The following is a 19,769-nucleotide window of genomic DNA, read 5'->3' on the forward strand; positions in this document are numbered from 1 at the left end:
TGACACTCAGATGCTTCATCACCATAAAAAGGTAACTCCGACTGTTAGGCAAACCAAACAAGTGGAAGTTAAGCCTCCAGTTACCCTTGAGCCATTTAAAAACATCTTTATCCATCAAAAGGACTCAGAAATCCTCACGACTTTGGTGCAAGACACGTATTGTGTATACTTGGTTTTGGTTTTTTTTTTTTAAGGAACACACAGCAGAAAGGTATTTAGAGTTCATTTATGGCAAATATCATAGCAAATGTGGTCAAGATCAAGCAACGATTTTTCATGATTTTTTTTTTTTGGAATAGGAAGATAAAATTTTCAGGTGTTCAGGGATGATGTGTCTACTGCTGAAATCCAAGAGGTTATATGCATACGTCTACAGACACGATACAAAGCCAAAGCTGAGCCCATTCCACAAAAGAAACAAATATAAAAAAAGGTCATGCCTCTAATGGATTAGACTTCAGCTAGGAAGCATGATTACTCTAAAGCAAAGCTCACAAAAGAATGAGAAAAGAAGAAAAAAGGAAAATAACCCATCACCAACAGCAGTGCAACCCGCAGTGCTCCCTGTGCTTAACATCCTTCTCCAGGCAAAGCCTGTAGGCATCAACATCATCACTGCCATGATAGATCTTTTATCCTGGGGAATAGATACTCTGGTTCTGTATATTGCACTCCTGGGCAAAATAACACAGGCTGGAGGAACGTTACTATAAATGTTAATATTATTGCTATAAGCAATATGTCTGTAGTTGTTCCTTGTCCTCTACCACTGGCATTATGCAAATAAAAGGACTGTGAAATACTTCTCTGTCCTTGAACAGAAACTACAGCACCGAATTTTGAAAGATATTCAGAAACTCCAAACATATAGTCCTCTTGGTTTCCACTACCAAAATCTGCTCAATGCTGCATCTCAAGTGAGCTGCAAAAGCAAATTTTGCTAATCTTTCATTTATTTTCAATATTTTAACATTCCTAACATACTTATTGTGGAAAAAGTTTTATTGTAGGGATATTATATCATTATATATTCATTTACAAAAAGTCATATAGTGGGAGTAATGTATTACCTACACCTTTAAATAAATACGTTTTAACTTATAACAAACAAACAGTTCTTTGACAAGGACTACATAAAATGACACAGTTTTGATTTGACTTCAATCTTGCAGAGTCAAAAAATTTTCAGCCATTAAAAATTAAACATGCTTACAGCTCTGTTTTTCAGCACTTACTGGAAAGATTATCAACACTAACAATTCAAGCAAGGATAACAAGGAAAAAAACCCACAAAAAAGTAAACTAACAGAAGCATAAGCACATGATAAACATGATTGTCTCCTCTTACCTGTGCAAAAAAAAGCCACTAATAAACTTAGTTTCATATATAAAAAATTACTAAAAATGGGACTGAAAGTAACAGCATGTATTGCTGATTGATCATAGTAGGTATGTAAGATTTTCTTGCTTACAAAGCATCCTTGTTTTAATTCAAACACCACAGGATCAGCTTTTACACTTAAACTCCTTTCACAAGTGGTAAACTAAATCAGCACCCTCATCCTTACCAGTTCCTGAAAGGGAAGCTCACTTGAATAGTGAAAGGTGGACTCAAAGCTCTATGCAATATATATTGGCTGTCCACGCAGATACCGGTTCCCACTTGGGAGAGCTGCACGCCGCACACGTTTGCATACACACACGTGCTCTCCAAGTGCCTTCTCAGGAAGGTGTGCTGAGCTGCAAACTGCATTAAAAGCATATCATAGACATGTGATGCTCGGTCCCAGTCAGCTGGGATACAAAAGGACTAATGGATATTTTGTGTCATCTGTTAGCTAACATTTTGTTGAAGAAAAAATATTTGCTGTTCACCTGCTTGTAAGAGGAAGAGTCAACACAGAAATTCTAAGGAGTTAATTTAAAACAGTACTCACTGCTATCCGCAGTATGGAAGCTTTCACAGAGGTCCATTTGTCCTGTCTGCGATCTATGACAAGAATAAATCCAATTCCAGCATCTCGTAAACTAAGTTTGGAGGAGAAAAGAAGAAAAAGAGGAAGTTTAGTTAAAAACAAAAATGAAACTCTTCTGTTTCTCTCACTCAGAAAAAGAGTTAAAAAAAAGCTTGACCATTTTGTGCACGATTTTCTTTATCTAAACATCTTAAAGTTATACTGTACACCACAGGAAAGATGCAGTAGTCCCAAATATCTTCCACAGAGCTTCAAACCATATTCAAATAATGAATTCTTTTGTTTTTCCATGAAAGATAGTTTTTACATTTCTTGTACAGAGATTATTTCAGAGGAAAATAAAACCCTTTGATTCTCCATTATTTTGGTGCTGATATAATCCCTCCTTCATGCTGTTTTCATGTTGTTTTCCTTTTGCATCTGCTATTAACCTTCTGTTTGAATTCTCTTCCTCCTCACTGATATTTAAAACTCCTTAAAAATGCAGATCCTTCTGATCATTCCATGATACTGCTCCACACATTTGAAATTCTCATATGCTTCCAGGTTGCAAACTTGTTCCCAGATGCATTTTTACATTGATTGAAATAAAAAATCCCTACGGCACTTAAAGACTCCAAGTCATAGACGAGAAAAATGAGATCAGATGCGCTTCTCTGGAATGGAAACATCTGTGAGAGAGATTCTGCTCATAATCCTTGCGTACGGGTGACCTTTCTTTTTTGCCTGTGCTCAGCTGCATGTGCTACTGAATCCCAATAAAGGGATCTGCTCCTGTTTTGTAATTCCCCATCTAAGCCAATTGTGCAATGCCAGCAGCAACCCTTGCCAGCCAATCACAATCAAAACAGAAATGACAGGCAAATACAAGGCAGACAGGCTCAGATTTGTTGTTTTCTCATATATTGGGTCATTTTTAATATATGTGCTGTATTTTCGTCTGGGTAATAATTTACTGCAAGGCCTACTGTCTGCACTGTGTGACACGTAGAAATATTGTGCATTGATTTGTTATCATCATACCTTAAAAGATAATATAAAAATCAACACAATAGATTGTTCAAGATTGCTGAATCATGAAAACACCAGCTTTGCTTTATAAGATTATGTTCGTAGCATAACAATAAGAGGATGTTGAGAAGGTACGAAGATGTGCCATCTTAAGTTATTCTTCAATGTTACAAATTTAAACATGACTCAGTCTATCCTTCTCTTTTACAAACTGTAATATCTCTCAAATTTTTAGACTAAATATTTAGGAGGAAACATGAATAATCATAAAAATTGCAAAGGAACACCTTCTTTCAAAAGAAGCTAAGCAGTAACTTTAACATAGGAAAATACTAGAAACGCCCCCTTACTGCCCACATTCAGTGCATGTTACTTAACTCTTGCCTCTGAGTTCAGACAACACTGATAAACAACATCTGAGTACTTGCCTTGTAAGTGAGAATAACCCTGGCAGACAAACAGAGCTTAATATTAGCAATATGCTTCCCACAACAGTAAATTTCCATGATGTACTAAAGCTTCTTCTCTTCTTTCTCTTTATTTGAAGGGCAAGAGGAGGAGAGATACACAGACTGATTTTAGCATCTCCCTGTTCCCTGTTTAAAGTTCCCACCATTTTAGCCTTTAGTGACTGAGAAAATTAAAATGCTAATATAGCAACCATGTTCCACAATAATCAGGTAGCCAAACAAACTCCTTGAGTCACACAGCTTAAACACGGATGAATGGAGTCAAAAATGTGCTGCAGCCATTCCCACAGCACTTCATATTGATTTAAAAATGTACTAGGAATCTTAAAGAGGTTTTTCCCCTGCTCAGTAGAAATCTCTGAGAGTCCTGAAAATTCTTCACACTTCCTCAGTGTGAGGAATCTCAGATCCCACAGACTACCTAAATCCAACATCTGTATCATATTTCAAGAAACTACTGACATTTCTGCGTAACAGGAATAAAAATAAAGCCTTTGACAAAACATCAGTCAGATTTCTCTCCAGCAGCACTAGGAAAGACAGGCTCAGCTGCAACCACAGAGAAGATCTAGATAGCAGCTCCACACAGTTAATCACCTGCCTCAACATCTGGCAATAAGCAGAACTTTTGGAAAAAAAAAAAGGACAAGACTTACTCAAGCGAAAGAGTTGTGCTATCTCTAAGATATCCCAAAAGAGGTCTTTAGCCAACTTTCTTCACCCACCGGATCAAACTGAGGGATCAAATATGTCAGGTGGTTGCACGATTCAGAAAGCGGCCTCCTTCCAGGCTCAGACATAAAAGCCAGGATTCCCCACAGCTGGCTAGAAGAGACCCAGTGGAAAAGTTTCAAGCACCTGACCTCAAACCGTTAACACTCCATTAACATAGATTGCTTAATAAAAAAAAAAAAAAAGAAGAAAAAAAAAACCACCTCTGTTCTGAACCCGTGACGGAGGAAAAAATATTTATCATCTTGACAACAGTGTCTTGTTGCAAAGGGCTGGCTGTGGAGTCCGGGCTCCAGCTCCAGCAAGTTGTAGGCAGGAAGCAACAAACCAAACGAAGACATTGTGTACAACAAAGTTGAGAACATTATGAAGATGATAAAGTCACGTATTCAAGAAAAGTAAATATTGAAAACAAGTCTGTTTGCCAGCACGCTTTCGCTCTTTTGACCTCTCTTCGCTGCTACACAAGCTGCATATGTCACAAGACAGCACTCCCCCTCTTCCATGGCATAGGATGAATAGTGCTTTGGTAACCAGCAGGTATTCAATTTTCCTTTGGCTCCTGATTTAACCCTGAGTGCCAGCTGTCCCTCTTCCCCATAGCCATATTTATTACGTTCTATCCAACTACTGCTTTCCTCTCTCCCTCCACTTCCCCCCATTTGCATTTTGGCTTCTGCGGTGTGCCTCAGCAGCATACTGTGATGGACACAGCCTGTCCTGCTCGTGAAGCTTTACCCCTTGCCTTGCTCTATTTGCATTGTACTCATTGGCTTAGCCCAGGCCTTCCCATGTCTCTGTATCACTCTCCAATAAACTTGTCACTACCACGTACATTTGTCTCTCACATTCATCCCTTCAACCATTCCTGTTTCTTGCTGCCTTGTCCGAAGAACAGCTCAAAAGGTTTGGAGGTTTATTTTATACTATCAGGACAAATGACTAAATTGGTTCTTAGGCCACCCCTTCCTGAATATTGCAGTCCCTCATCCTCCAACCTGAGTCTCCCTTGCCCGACGTCCTGCTCAGTCTTTCAGCATCTTCCCTTAGCTGGATACTTCCCTTGGCTGTGCTGCTGCCTGTTGAGTCAGGCAGCTTGCCTGCCCTGCCTTCTTGTCCACAGGCAGCACTCTCATCCCACAAGACAGTCTTCCTGCTCTAAGCCCTGGTAGCAGATCTGGCTCTAGAGCAGAGAAGCCCCTGCTCAGCCCTAGGATGAAGTGGGACATTTTTGACAACAGACTTGAGTAACAACTGAGCATCTGTGACTTGGTATTTTTGGGATTTATCCAGATTTTTTGCAAGGTACCTCCTTGACACAAAGGCCATCATTCTTCTAAGTGTCAAGTTCGAGTCCTTGACGAAAGGATTGAGACACGAGCTTCTCAAACAAAAGGCTATTTCAACGTTTGGAAAACACAGTGGATTTGTTCTCTGGCTTCTTGGGAACAATTTGGCTGAACTTTAAAGCAAAAATTCAGGTGATATCTCACAAATGAAAACAAAATTTGGCAGAGTTGTAAATGACTGGAAACCAACTCTTACGGTGAGAAAAAATGCAGAAAACCTATTAAGGCTTCTTGACATTTCCCTTACAACCTCTGTTTTCTTTAATGCATTAAGTTGTATCCGGTGTACTTTCTGAAACATAATTTGTATAAGCCTGTAATTCAAATTCAGTATTTCCTTCCTTTGTTTCCCTCCTAACACACACATAAAAAAGCCACATCGTGAGATAAGTTCTGTTCTTCTGTTTATGCACCATCACAAAGAACAGAACATTTTTAGAAAGGCAGAGAAACCATCCGTGCTCTGCAGAAAATACATCCAGCAAACTCACAAAAGCCAGGCCAGAAAGGTAGAAAGCAGAGGAAGGGGAGCAGGGGCTACAGAGGACAGGAGAAATTGCAGTGAAAGGTAGACTTTCTGCTCAGTTCCCTCCCTCTGTCTTGGGAAGCCAGTGTAACACCATTTGGAGAAGGTGACAGAGTGAGGTTGAAGTACCTGCCCAACAAGAACCGATTTCGTCATGCAGAGGGTAGAAGAGGAACTTAATTTTCCACTCTGTGACTCCTCAGCTTTGGATTATGGGGACATCTCCCTCTTGTTTGCAAGACTTATGAGCTCATGCACCTGGGGAAAGGGTGGGAAAGCTTATAGCACACAGGACTGCAAAAAGAAACTTCCCTCTGGGGTGTGTGGAAGCAATAGTGTCATCATCTGAAATATCCTTGCATTTCTCCAAGTTATGGGCGGTGACAACTGCTACATGAATGAGTTCCTATTGCTTCTACACTGCTGTATTAAAACTGCTTGTGTAGACTGCTCTCCACTACAAACCGAAACAGATCTTCAGATTCATCGCAGAGACTTGATAATATCAAACTTTTCTATGTTTGAAATTCTGTGCAGCATTTTAGTTTAAATATTTCCAGCTTAATAAAAGTGAATTTCAGTCTTAATGCCTGATTAAACAGTTGGCTTACATTACACTCAGGATTGTTCCCTACCTTGACTGCCTCTGTCTATGCTTACAAACTGACTAGAAATTCTTGCTCTCAGCGGCTGAACAGCTATTTTGATAGTAGGACTTCAGTAATGTTCAGTGAAGAATTACTGCACTGAGCAGAGCACCAAGGCAATGTCTGCAGCAATCTGCATTATAAGCAGCTGAAGTCGTCTTTAGATACCTGGTACCACCCATTCTTAAAGCTTACGCAACTTCATAAAGCGTACTCACCCTCTGTAGCTTATCACTGACCACCAATGTGCATCAGGGATACACACACGCTGCTTGAAGAGATGCAAGGTCTCAGGCTGCTCACAAATCCTGACCTTTTTTTGGCATGCAACACACAGGCCTGTGTAGGAAGGGCTATGGAATTGGCCCATCCACCCATCATTTGCCGTACTTCTGTACCACAAAAGGGCAAGCATACAACACATGGTGACAGATCATTTTAGGAATGGTATTGCCCACCCTGTCCCTCTGGCAGTTAGGTTTATGCTTGGGCATGCTAGAAGGGCTGTGTGGACCATTTCTCAAAAAAAAAAAACAAAAAATCAAACCAAACCAAAAAAGCCTCCAAACCTCCCCCCCCCCAAAAAAAAAAACAAACAAAAACCTCAAAGGTAGACTTGTATTGAGTGCAGAAAGAGACAGATTCAGCATATACAAGCACACAGTTCAGCAGCCTGAGCATGGCGGTAATGAACACTTTGAACACCAAGCATTCCCATCGCACCCCCAGTGGTAAAAATGCTTCCAGCAGCTCTCACTCTTTGAAGTCAGAAGTCATCCTATATTGAGTCACCAAACAAGTTAGGGTAATCAAGAACAGCATTCTCTCTTACTGTGCATAGGAACAGGCTATTGGAAACCAGACACTGACTAGCAAGGTTACTGTTTCTCAAGAGAAAATTTGCATCCTATGTTTTCAGAGGCATTTCACCTGCTTGAAGCTGAGCTGCTTCCAAGACCTCTCCTGCTGTTGCTAGGAATGACTTCTTGGGGGAAACAAGAACAATTTCTTAGTGATGTTTCACACATTAAAAAAAAATGAAACCACTGATGGAAATTAATGAAAGCAGAGAAGAGCCATTTCCTTAGTGGACTTCACATGCTCTAGAAGACAGCCAGATAATATAGTGAAGAACATGGTAGTAACAAATCAAGATAGAAGTCTCCAGTAGAGCAACTATGAAAGAAAATAATTCAGCTAAGCCCTATAGTAACATCTCACATCACCAGTTCTATGCTGGTTTCCCAGCAAGCAAAAGGGCAGGAACAATTCACCTGGCATAACCTTGCCCCACATCTCCCTTCCTTATGTAAGATAACCGACGTTTCTTCTATTTGATCACTAAATGAATCCTAGAAGATGCAGTTTTTCCTAGGGCAGAAGAATTTAATGGGTTATGAATTTGACAAAAGAAAAAGTTAAAGTTCAACTGTAACATTAAACAAAATCTAGTACCCAGGCACTAAACAGTAATTAGACCTACAGCAGTTTCAGTTTCTTAGAATTCTTGATTGCTCATTATCATAAAGCCTATTTCATTTCAAAATTTGCTAATTTATCCACTTTTTAAAAAGGGTATTTTAAAAAAGAAGCAGTTTTACTGTTTGGCATGTTCCTCTCATTTTAAAAGGTATTCTACTTATTAATTTTAAAATGTTTTTGTACTTGATTGTTTTTTTAAGTATTCTGATCTTATGACAGCTTCTTTTTCACTATCCAAAGTGAGACTAAGATTAAGGACTTCTTAACACTGGAAACCACGGTCTCTAAGGAGAAGAAAGAATAAAGCTGTCTTGTGCTTTAAGTAAACGATGGAAATAAAAGGATGTATCACACTCTACAAAGCTTCAGTTTGAAAGCTTCAGATACTGCAGGCTTTTATAGCCCATAATACCCAGCCTCACTGTAGACTGTGTCTGATTGAATCAATTTAGAGATAGCGGGAACTGAAAAAGAACTATAAGCAGACATTGTCTGAGCTCTGCATTGGACAATGAACTTTCTAGTTTCAATTGCTAAGTACATTTTAGACGGTATTTAAGCTGCATATTACTTTGTAATGCTGCTGCTATTTCAAATCTATGTATTTTCTAGAACTGAAATTAGTAATTAGAAGCACTCAACAGAAGAATAGCACAGAAAATAAGAAAAATGTTGTATTCCTTGGTAACACCGATGTTATGAATGATACTCCAAATTAGCAATGTAAATGGACCAATCATAAAGTGATTACACACCTAAGACAAGTTGGAAGTGTTCTGAAAGCTGGACAGTAATACTGTCCCACTAACTGCACTTTGCTCTAAGTTAGCAGATTTGAAATTATATTTTCTATTTTTATGACAGAAAATTTGAGGTTTGCATTGGCATTGAGAAATCAGTGGCAAAGAAACAATCTGCCAAGAAAATAAACAGAACGAAAACATATTTCCCAAAGATGGCTGCATATACAGCTGCACGATGCTCTCATGACATTTAATCGGTTAGACAGAAAATAGCAGTTCGGTGCCAAGTTCTGCCGCAGATGTACAACTAACTGAGGTCAAAGACTATTGCACACATTGGAGAACAGAACTGTTCCTAACATGGGTAACGTTCATGAACATAACATTTACGAACACGCAGATGAAGCTCTGTGGCTTCCTAGCAGAACTCCTGAGCCCCTACAGCAAACTGGCATAACATTTTGGCTCCAATTCAAACCCTGGGCCTGACATCTCAGTTCAGATTCCTGCAAGAGTCACTTTCAGCTGAGGTGTATAACTGGTCTATCAGGTACCAGGTCTTATTCCAGGAACGTTTATGAGAAAAAACAGAAATTATGAGCATGCTTTATTTCTGGCATATGGCACTGCGCGCAGGACAAAAACTGGAATGCAACGATTCACAAATGCTGCCTAATTTCAGATGGAATTAGTAATGTAGTTTTGTTAACGGAATCACTAACATAGGTTACAAAAATTAAACACAAAACTATCTCAATTCAGCTGAAGACACTGAAGAAGTCAGCTAGTGCAGGGAGTGCAGCTAGGAGGACACATCCATTGCTTCTGATCTCCTTGGGAAACCATCCACAGACCCAAGGAACCGGCTCAACTCAATCTTCCTGAGGTGCTGAATTTAAAGCCAATGAGTGGTGCTGTGTTAAGTCACTGCACTGTACCTATCTCTCCATATCCAAATCTCTGGAATCGGGGACAAAAATTGCCATCTCCTCCTCCTTACGTTTAACAAGTAACAGCCTGTAGTGTGCTTCTAACAAAAGGCTATTGATCTTCAAGAATTCGTTGTATTTGATTATTGGGCCCTCTTACAGTCAGTTCAAACAATTTTCACCACAGAAGGAAGAACCTACCCAACTCACACTGAGGCTGACTATTGTTCATGAAGAAATAAAGAGAAGAAATTCCAGCAAAATAAATTAAAAATAAGACAGTCAGAAATGCTTATAATACAAGTGCAGCCTCTAGTGGTCTGTCCAAAATCACTGAATGCCAAGTAAAAATTATTAAATATAAAGCTCCTGGTAGTAACAGCTGGATTTTACCCAACACAGTTGATGTTGTGACACTCCAGAGCAGGAGAAACCCGTAGGCAAGGAGGCCTCATTTCTCACAGATTCTTATATTTAAAAATCTGATTTTGAACCTAAAACCTCCTCCCCTCCCAAGGAAAAAAAACCCAACTAAATCACTATGAATACAACAACATGCATACTATTCTACCATCTTTTTCATTCTACACTGGAATTCTGGGAGTAGATGGATTTTTAAATGCACATTTGAAACACAGCATTTGGACCTTTGCTTTACTTTGGGTTTGACGGTTAATACCTTTGCTTCAGAGAAACAGATGAAACTGCATGTGAAACGAACAAAAGCTGAGCATTTATATTGAAGCTGAACCTGTTAAAGCTTCATCGTTAGACAAAGTTCAGGTAAGAAATTTGATGTGTTTCCCTCTCTCCTTTATGCACTTTTTTCCCTTCCTTCTCCACATTCCAGTTAACACTCCCTAAATCTTATCCAGCGTACCACTGATGAAAACCTTATCTCTTTGCTTTCCCATTACACTCACTTTTGGTCTCAGCTGTTACTAGTTCATGCCCCGGGTATGTCTGAAAACACTCATACTGTATTTCAATTTTCTCAGGATTGGGGAATCATTAGATACGTAACACTGTATCTTAGGATCTCGCAGCAAGCAGGCAAAGAACAATTTAGATGAATGTTGGGTTGTGAGGTGGCATAAAAAAACCCCACGATAGGCAAGTGGTTATAATTTGCTCATGAGGCAGAAGAGATGAGCAGTATCTTACAGCCTGGAAGAGTGACACCATGAAATTGCCTTTTGAAACTTCATAAGCATAGGCAAGATAATTACACAAGACATTGTGTCGGTGACAGGAGACCTTAAGAGACAAAATAATGACAGCAACTTCAAAGAGCTTTGTCTAAGGGGTCGATAATAATTCAACACTTTTGAAATCTCATGCAGACTTCACAATGCCTGTAACCCATGCATGGTTACAGGCAGCCCTCCCCCGATCAGAAAATCTTTCAGTCACCAGAGGACTCACAGCTCACTGCATCTGCTTGCAAAGCAAGAACCTGCGAGGAAGGTGGGTTACTATCAGAGACGCACTGTCGATGAGGCGAGTGACAACTCACTGACAACCAGGAGAGCTGCTCTCAAGCCTTGCTCCCAAAGGCAACCAGAGCTCTTTAAGCTGCACAGCAGTAGGTCCCTTGAAATTGTGATATATGAATCCAACATGTTTACTTGAGGCACTTCTGTCTCCAACACCGCTTGTGTTCCTCAGCCAAATAAAGCAGCATTGGTACACACCACATTTATTGTAATGTATTTATGCCGATTTATATAGCACCAGAGGTATAAGCATCAGTATCATCCTGGATAGCTTCTCTATCTCCTATGCTACTCTAGGTCCTCCGTCAGCCTCTCTCCTACTTTCGAGCCAATTCCTCCTTAAAATAAACACGACTGATTGGAGTACAGCAATGCTGGCTATATTCCATCATATATGCTGACATTCTTTCTGCTCCAAAAAGCTTATGCTCTCGGGGGAAGCTGAGGGAATATAGCCAGTGTTAAAAAATAACTAAAGCATCCAGGCATCATCATACGCCTGGGCCTGGACACCTCACTTGTACGTGGTTTCCTGTTTTTTGTGGTAACTTCGCAAGCTTTATCCTACAGACTAAAATCAGAATGCCTTTGATGTGTTTCTGCAATGAAAATAAATAATAATGAAAAGACAAAGTTATTGCTTAACAGATCCTCTTTTAGTGTATGAAATTAACTAAAGTATGGGTTTGTAAGGAAGAGTTAATTTTCTAAATGGAAACAACAGTGTAATTTCTTCAGGTCACACGGAGCTGCTTTTGGAAGGACTGTTTGAAGTAAAACAACTTTGAGGACTCGTTTAGACCTAACTACAGATGGTTGAAGTAGGCCACAATATCCTTGAGGGAGAATTAAGGATAAATAGGTCAATAAAGGCAAAAGGGCTCCACACTGCTTAAGCTTAAGTAAATATAAGCAACAAAGTCTACGCCATCCTCACTTTAGAGACCTTGAGTCTGACTCCATAAAAACATTTTTACACCTATTCAGAACTAGGATATACATGTTTCCAGTACTTTGCAACAATCATTAATGCCCCCACGCAAAGTATTGACACAATCTTATCTGCAGTGCTGCATGTTTTCTTTTAGAAAAGTGAGTTTACAGGTAAATAGAGTGTTAAATTCTCTGAACTTAAGAGTGGACTAATGAAAACTACTGTGTGAGTTCCAGCATTTTAGTAATTAACCTTCACAATTTTACAGTGCTTAATTTACTTTGTTTTGTTAGAAGATTAAATTTACCACTGACCAGTGTGTGACATGCATACTATTCAAATCTTCTAAGCCCTGAAGATGTAAGTCAGATTTGAAGACTATGAAGGTTTTACCTGTACTGTGTTGAGGTTTAAACCAAGTTTCAGACATTCATAAGTGTCCTGGTTTGAGCCAAAACTTCCTTGTTTTGGGAAATGGACAAATAGAATTATTCCATGTAGTACAATATTCCGCATTTAATTGGTTAAGAGAGTCAGGTGAACGTAATATTATGTAGTACTACGTTTTAAAGGGAGCCTTTAAAAGCAGCAGCAGCTTGGGGGCGGATCTCTCCCTTGGACTCCGGACAGCTGTACGGAGGAGAGCTCCTGCGACTCTGCAAGGCCCGACAAGGCCCGGCTAGGCCCGACCCGCGACCAACTAGGCCTGAAACCTGAGCACTACAGACTCTGAACTGTTATTGCCGTGAGTCCCGTCCCGTCCGAATCGGGTGAGAATATTCGAATTCCCTGTCGTTTCGTGCCAAAAGCTTCCCTGCTATTAAATCGGCTGCGAGAGGGGGTTTCTCCGTCTCGCTGCGACAAGAATTCTGCGCTCCGCCTGAGAGCAGCCTGCAAAGGCCTCCACTCCCACCTCGCTGCTGGATGACTGCCAAGAGCACTGACCTTGAACAAGACTGCTAAGAACTTTGGTTACTTCGGTTTTTTCCTCTCTCGGTTTGTGCATATGTATAGTAGTGTATAGATGTGTGGCTTTATTGTTTATTAAAAGTTTTGTTTCAGTTTCCTAAACGCAAACCAAGGTGTGAATTTCTTCTTTCCCCTTAAACTCCTTCTGTCTCTAGCAAGACAGACGGAATCATTAAGGAATTCGAGGGGCTATTACCTCGAGACCTCGACCCTTAACAATAAGGTAGACATCAAAACAAGTGTAAATTGTTCCAAAGTCAGTAAAAATTCAGACTCAGGTTGAGCTTTGATGTAATCTTGTCAAACTATGTATCTGCCACAAAAGCTTCAGACCACCATTTAAGATGCAATGCTCTTACTTCAAACCTAAGTCTTTACATTTCCTTTCTGCTTAAAGGAACGTAAGGCATTTACAACTGTTTGGCACCTGTGCTCTGAGAAAGGGCAGGCACACACAGCACAGATTTTGCTGGGAGTCCTGGGTGTTCTCACGGACAAATGTGAGGGGCTGCCAAGGCAACAGCAGGGTGTGGGTTCCACATCTTTAGCCTGGATTGTAATCCAACAAAGAGGGGGGCATGGAAATGAAGCACAGCTGACAGAAATAAACTCTGAAGCTGCAAAGCTGTTGCTCAGCGTGACAGTGCGAACTGTCAGGGCATCTGTATTTTGGCACTTCTTACCCATTACGGGTGACGTTCGTCCCCGGCACTCTGTTAAACAGAAGTGGTTAATACTCAGCTAGTGGTTGACTGCCTGTTTAGTTTGCAGATAAATGAGGAAATGTGTGGAGTTACCCTCCCACACCAGCTCTTCACAAGGTCAGGCTGGACCCTGAGGGACTTACTAGCTCAAAACACTGCATTATCCCAACAACCACTGCCCCTGCTTCCATAGTGCAATGGTGGCTCTGTGCCAAGAAGACTGCCCAGACCCGGGCTCTGCGAGCCCTGTGCTCTCCAGGGCTCCTTACACTGAGAAGGGTTGCTACCTCCAGCACATCCATGCCGTGCCATGGCACGTTCTTCTGGTCCCTACTTGAATTCACCCCATCATGCTTTGCTGTGCCCACACTGTTGAAGTATTCTTGGATATGAACCCACTGGAAGGCTTAGCACAGACATTTCTTTTTCAGTTTTCCAGTGTTACCCTAAACAACGGGGAGCTGGTGCAGTTAACAAGGAAGGGTCTACCTGAAGCTTAGCAAACCTTAACAACTGAGCTTTCAAACTGTCAGACATTGACACTTCTGGAAGTCCTCTTGTTCTCTTTTGTCACTTGGACAGGATGGATCCCTAGTTTCCAACACCAGATGGTACCACAAACAACAGGATTTCTTAGAAGGCCACATGGTGTTCAAGCATTTGTAAACCATCGGGATCTGAAAGAAGAGGACGTTCTCCCAGGCAGGAAACCAACAGGGACAGCTTTCAAAACAGGAAATTGCTGAACACAAACCTGAGACATGCTCAAGATCATGCAGCAGGACAGAAGGGCATTACAAAAAGAAGCTGTACAAGGCTCTGTCTGAATACAAGTAAAAAAAAATTTGAGTTTGGGACTCAAATTGGACATCAAAACCTGTTCTGAATTTTCTAATCTGCACTCTTTCTTATTTCTCTTGAAAGAAACTTTGCACTTAAGACTCAGTTTTACACTTTTAAAAATCCTAATTTTCCAAACTTTTTTGACCATGAGAGTTTTAGCTTGCTTTCTATTCAAAGCTGAACTTACACAAGCAATGAAAAAAAGCATTAAAACTGTGTCCTTTTGTTCTCTCTTATAGCATATTGTTTTCTGATTGCAGTAGAAACTGCTAATTAACCAAAAGCAAACCCACATGTTGAAAAATCCTGTCTTTTTTTTTTTAACCACTGCAATTATCCATTAATTTCTTTTGGACTAAGTTCTCATGCTACACTCCACATTTGGTAAACTCATATTCCAAGAATATGTACACAATAAAATACGTTTACAGTGACAGCTGTGATTAATAGAAGTATGAATAACACTTGCCTTCAGGGTGCATTGCAAATCTTTGCAGTAAGAATGATAGACATTGTGGATGAAAGTCATCAGTTTTTTTACTCAGCTAAGACACGACACAATCTTGTTCTGCATGACCGTCTCTTCCCACCCAGGTCAGCAGCAATCCCCAAAGGACTCACCCAGTGAAGTAACAGGAGACATTCTTCTCTGCAGAAAGCTACATGGACATTATAAGATGTCCTCAAAGCATCTTAAATAGTTGCAAGACTTGACTCACTGTTCTCTGCTGAAATGCAGTTGAATTTAAAGAACTCACCTCTTACAGATGCTCATCTACACATACGACTTTATTCAGCAGTTCCATTCATAAGAACTATTAATTCCTCAATATTTATATATAAAGTGTTTGTACCAATTCAACATTTTAGTTAAAATACTTCTTAAAAAGTATTGCCCTCGATACCTTACATATTGCCATGTATTCTCCTTCTTGGGTACTATACGTATAAAACAAACGAACAAACAAATCACTTGACCTAGAAAAAAATCTTTCTACAAGAATCCTCACTTTTAAAATAAAACTTTATCTTGTACTTCAATAATAATAAAAAAATACTAGCTGCTAAAAGGGAAAACCTGTTTCAGAAGTACTACACACATACCATTACAGCATACATCTCATTGCCAAAATAAGTTATAAAAGGATTAGCTGTAATCGTCCTTTGTCTATAGTACTCATCCTTAATCCATCATTTTTTCCTGATAAAGCAATAATCTTTAAGTACACATGGTACATGACTGTTGTCACATACTACATCAACAACATGTACCAAATATTCTGAGATTATTCCAAACCATACGTTAGACATTGTATTTTATCCAGTTGTCTCTACAACATTAATTTACCTTGAAACATTAACAACACCCACCTGAAGAAGACAGTTCTCTGCTTAATGATATACAGTGGCACTAGGGTTAACTGAGTATCTTAAATTGAGGTGAGGTATTCCCTTTCCACCGTCTCCTTTCTTACCGTCCTCACCTATCAGGCATTTACACATCTGAGCACATGCTGATAGCTCTATTTGCACTACCCTACTCCACAGTCATTCAAGTTAGTAACATGCAACTTGTACTGGTTCCATTCTTAAATGCAAGGTGCCCCATGAGGCATTTAACTCTTCATGATTAAAGTTTACTATCAAAAAGACATGAGAAAATTTACATGGAAAAAGCCTGTGAAACTCAGTGTTTAGACAGTGTATAACAAGAATGCAGTAAGAGGGAACAAGGTCAAGTTTACCTATAAAATTAGAAATAATAATAAAGGTAGATTAAGAGGTCTCGGTTTTTCCTCTTTCAGAAAAATCCTAAACTAGTGCTGTTATCAAGACGGCTTCTTTCGCTTGGAGACAAATCTTGAAAACCCAATGCTACTGCTAAGATTTATTATACCAGTAAACATTTTATTGGGTGTACTCTGCTACAGAGCACAAGGTCCTCTCTTATTAAGTTCTTAGGAGCTCCTCGCTCTCGCTCCCATGAAATACCATTTCCCTTAACATGAGAGTGCAGGCAGTCGCACAATGAGTTTCGGGTTACTGCTGCCAACCCCTTGCTGTGATCAGGAGTACTGCTTGTATGGGGCCAAGTAGTAGAAGCAGTTTTCTGAGGAACTCTTGTGGCTCCAGTAAGTCCATGCTCTACAGGGCTTTTCATAGAAATGTCCATTTCCCCTCAGTCCATCGGAACAGCCAAAAGACAGAGCATTTCATAAGCTAAATGACACTAATCTAGAGAGCAGTCCATGTTTAAAAGCTCTGGGTTGCATTTCTGTCCTTCCTGTAAATCTTACTACTTATGCCTCTTTAATAAATTTACAAAATAAATAAACTAATTGCCTCCACTTGCCTCAAAAACAGTTTCCAAAGTATCACAAACAGCTTTTGAAATTTTAACCCTTGAAAATGTCACAATTCAAGGAATACCCCCCTCTTTGGGGTATACGCAGTCAATAACTTATCATTAGCAAAACACACTCTATAAGAGGAAGTATGCTGATGTCCAGCTGGTGGCATTTCTGTGGTCTTTTATTTGTATAAACTTGCACAAGAACTCATAAACTAAATTTTACACAGTAAGCTTGTAACACTGCTAGCCAAGATGTCAGGGGTGACTTCAGCTTTTTGAGATTATAGCAATTCTCAGGCACAAAAACGTCCCAGGTTTATCTGTATCTTAACAGTGGCATTATTTTTATGAAGTTGAAATTGAAGTACTATCACTCTAATACCTGAGGTATTGTTATATTCAATGAGGTATGTTATATTATATTGTTATATTGTAAATACCTTACTCTCCACATCTAGCCAGCAGGGCTATCTCCTTCATTTACAAAGAACAGTGATATCTTTCTAAAGATTTATAAATTAAAGAAAAGAAAATCCTACAAGAACAGCCAGACTTAAAGAACAGCCAATTCTGGCTCAATAAACGTAGAATAATTGTTGCCAGGTAGGGGAAATGAATAGAAAAATCTCCAGAAAATCTGCTCCCAGACTTTTAATTAGTACAGACATGCTCCTGCCAAACTGATGCACTCGGAGGCGCTCAGTGCTACCCCCCGTACCAGATGCTGATCGGAATTTCTCACATAAACCCCACTCTGTGCAGAAGTTCAATGGGCCACCATGAAGTACACCACCAAGGACTTTCAAAAGGGGAAGCAGATGTGAATTTAGTACGTAATTATTTTTAATAACAGTATTCAAGAAAGATACTATCAAGGGAGGCTTAGCACCATGCAGTTTAACCAACACAAGGGTGAACAAACAAAACGTAAAGCTTGGCTGTTAGCTTCATAGCTTCATTCCCTGATAAACTGGGGATTAACAGGAGGGCACCTCACAGTACTGTATGGTAGTACTCCTTACAGGGAGTGGGTCCTACAAAATAATTAAGAGGAAAGTCCTTTACAAGATCACTACTATTTCTCTCCGTGCATGTACAGTAAACAAAAGCATACACATGCATGGAAGACTAGTTCTAAATGTGAATTCAGCATGGTCCACACTGAGCTGCACTGAATGCTGTCAGCAAAAAGACTGAAATATAGTTTGAGACCAACATTAAATCAGTGTTAGACAACCTGTATTTCTAAGAGTTTTTAACTGAGAGAGCTGTATAGCCCAATTTGGAAAAGACCTAAAGGAGATCTCTTGATTCCTACTGTGATTCAGTTTTGAAGCCTCAGGAGGCTTCTATTCCAGCCTCCTGCTCAAAGTATGGTCTATTTCACATTCAGATCAAGTTTTACAGCCAGGTCTCAAAAAACCTCCAAGCGCAGAGACTCCACAGCTTCTCTTAGCAGCCTCTCTCAGTGCTTCATTATTCACCCAGCAACAATTATTTTCCCTTACACCCAGGACACAACCTCTCTGTTTCTATTCCCACCCCAGACCTGCCTTTCCCTATCGCCCACCTCTGTGAGAAGCCTGTTGCCATCTTCCCACACCCACCTGGTCAGGGGAAATGATGGCTGTTGGACCCCTACATCTCTCCCTCCTCCAGAGGAGCAAGCCTTGCTCCTGTAGCCTCTCCTTGCACATCAACTCCAGCACTGACCATTGTGGGGGCCCCACTGGACTCACATCAGTTTGTAACTCCCACCCTATAGTAGCTCAGAGCTGGGTCCAGCACTGCAGATGGGGTCTGGAGAGAGCCAGCTAGTAGATCCCCTCCCCTCACCCGCTCCTGGCCATGCTCCTGCTAGTGCAACCCTGGGGTCACCAGCCTTCACTGCTGCCAGGGTTGCATGAGCTGCTGGCTCGTGTTTAGCCTGCTGCCCCGCAGGTCCTTTTCAGAAGAACAGCCTCACAGCCAGTTAGTTCTCAGCCTGCACTCTTGCAGGTGGTTAGTCTTAATTTCCCCTTTCATAAATGTATTACATTCATTACATGAATGTAATATTTATCTTTCTCCGTCATCAAGGTCCACCTCTGATCTCAAAAACCTTTCAAAGATGATAGAGAGCAGCCTCACTATGACATTGGCCAGTCTCCACACCACTCTCCATGTAGCTCATTTTATTCCAAAGACTAGATCTGGGTCAAGATTTCTCAAGAGATCCTTGACTTGATCCTCACTCATTGCTAGTCATTCTCCTGCTCACTCTAATCACACAGGCCTGGGAGACACTGTCAGAGAAGACTGAAGCAAAGAATTCAAGTGTCTCAGCCTCATCTGTGTTGACTGCTACTAATTTACCCTAACCACTCAGCACAGGTCCACATTTTCCTTGTTTATTCCCATACTGCTAAAGCAACAGAAGTTTTTTTGGGTTGTCCTTGATGTCCCTTGTTTCTTGTCCCTCAGCTCCAGGTGTGCTTTGACTTTTCTGAAGCCATCCCTTCATATTTGGGCAATGTTTCGACATTCCTCCCTTGTAGCCTGTCCCTGCTTTCGTCTGCTCCATGCTCTCTTTGTACAGCAGCTCAGTATCAAGGTCCCTGTTCAG

General features: G+C 40.4%; 1 protein-coding gene across 1 annotated transcript in view; it reads right to left on the bottom strand.

The window, feature by feature from the left end:
- MCF2L (MCF.2 cell line derived transforming sequence-like) overlaps window positions 1-19,769 on the bottom strand; it is a 126,274-nt gene that overhangs the window by 36,987 nt on the left and 69,518 nt on the right. Inside the window, exon 4 of the mRNA XM_010144863.1 lies at window positions 1,938-2,028. Coding sequence (XP_010143165.1) covers window positions 1,938-2,028 — 91 coding nt within the window. The remainder of the gene's footprint in view (window positions 1-1,937; window positions 2,029-19,769) is intronic.

This window comes from Buceros rhinoceros, unplaced genomic scaffold (genome assembly GCF_000710305.1).
Source record: "Buceros rhinoceros silvestris isolate BGI_N320 unplaced genomic scaffold, ASM71030v1 scaffold3491, whole genome shotgun sequence".
NCBI classification, from domain to species: Eukaryota; Metazoa; Chordata; class Aves; order Bucerotiformes; family Bucerotidae; genus Buceros; species Buceros rhinoceros.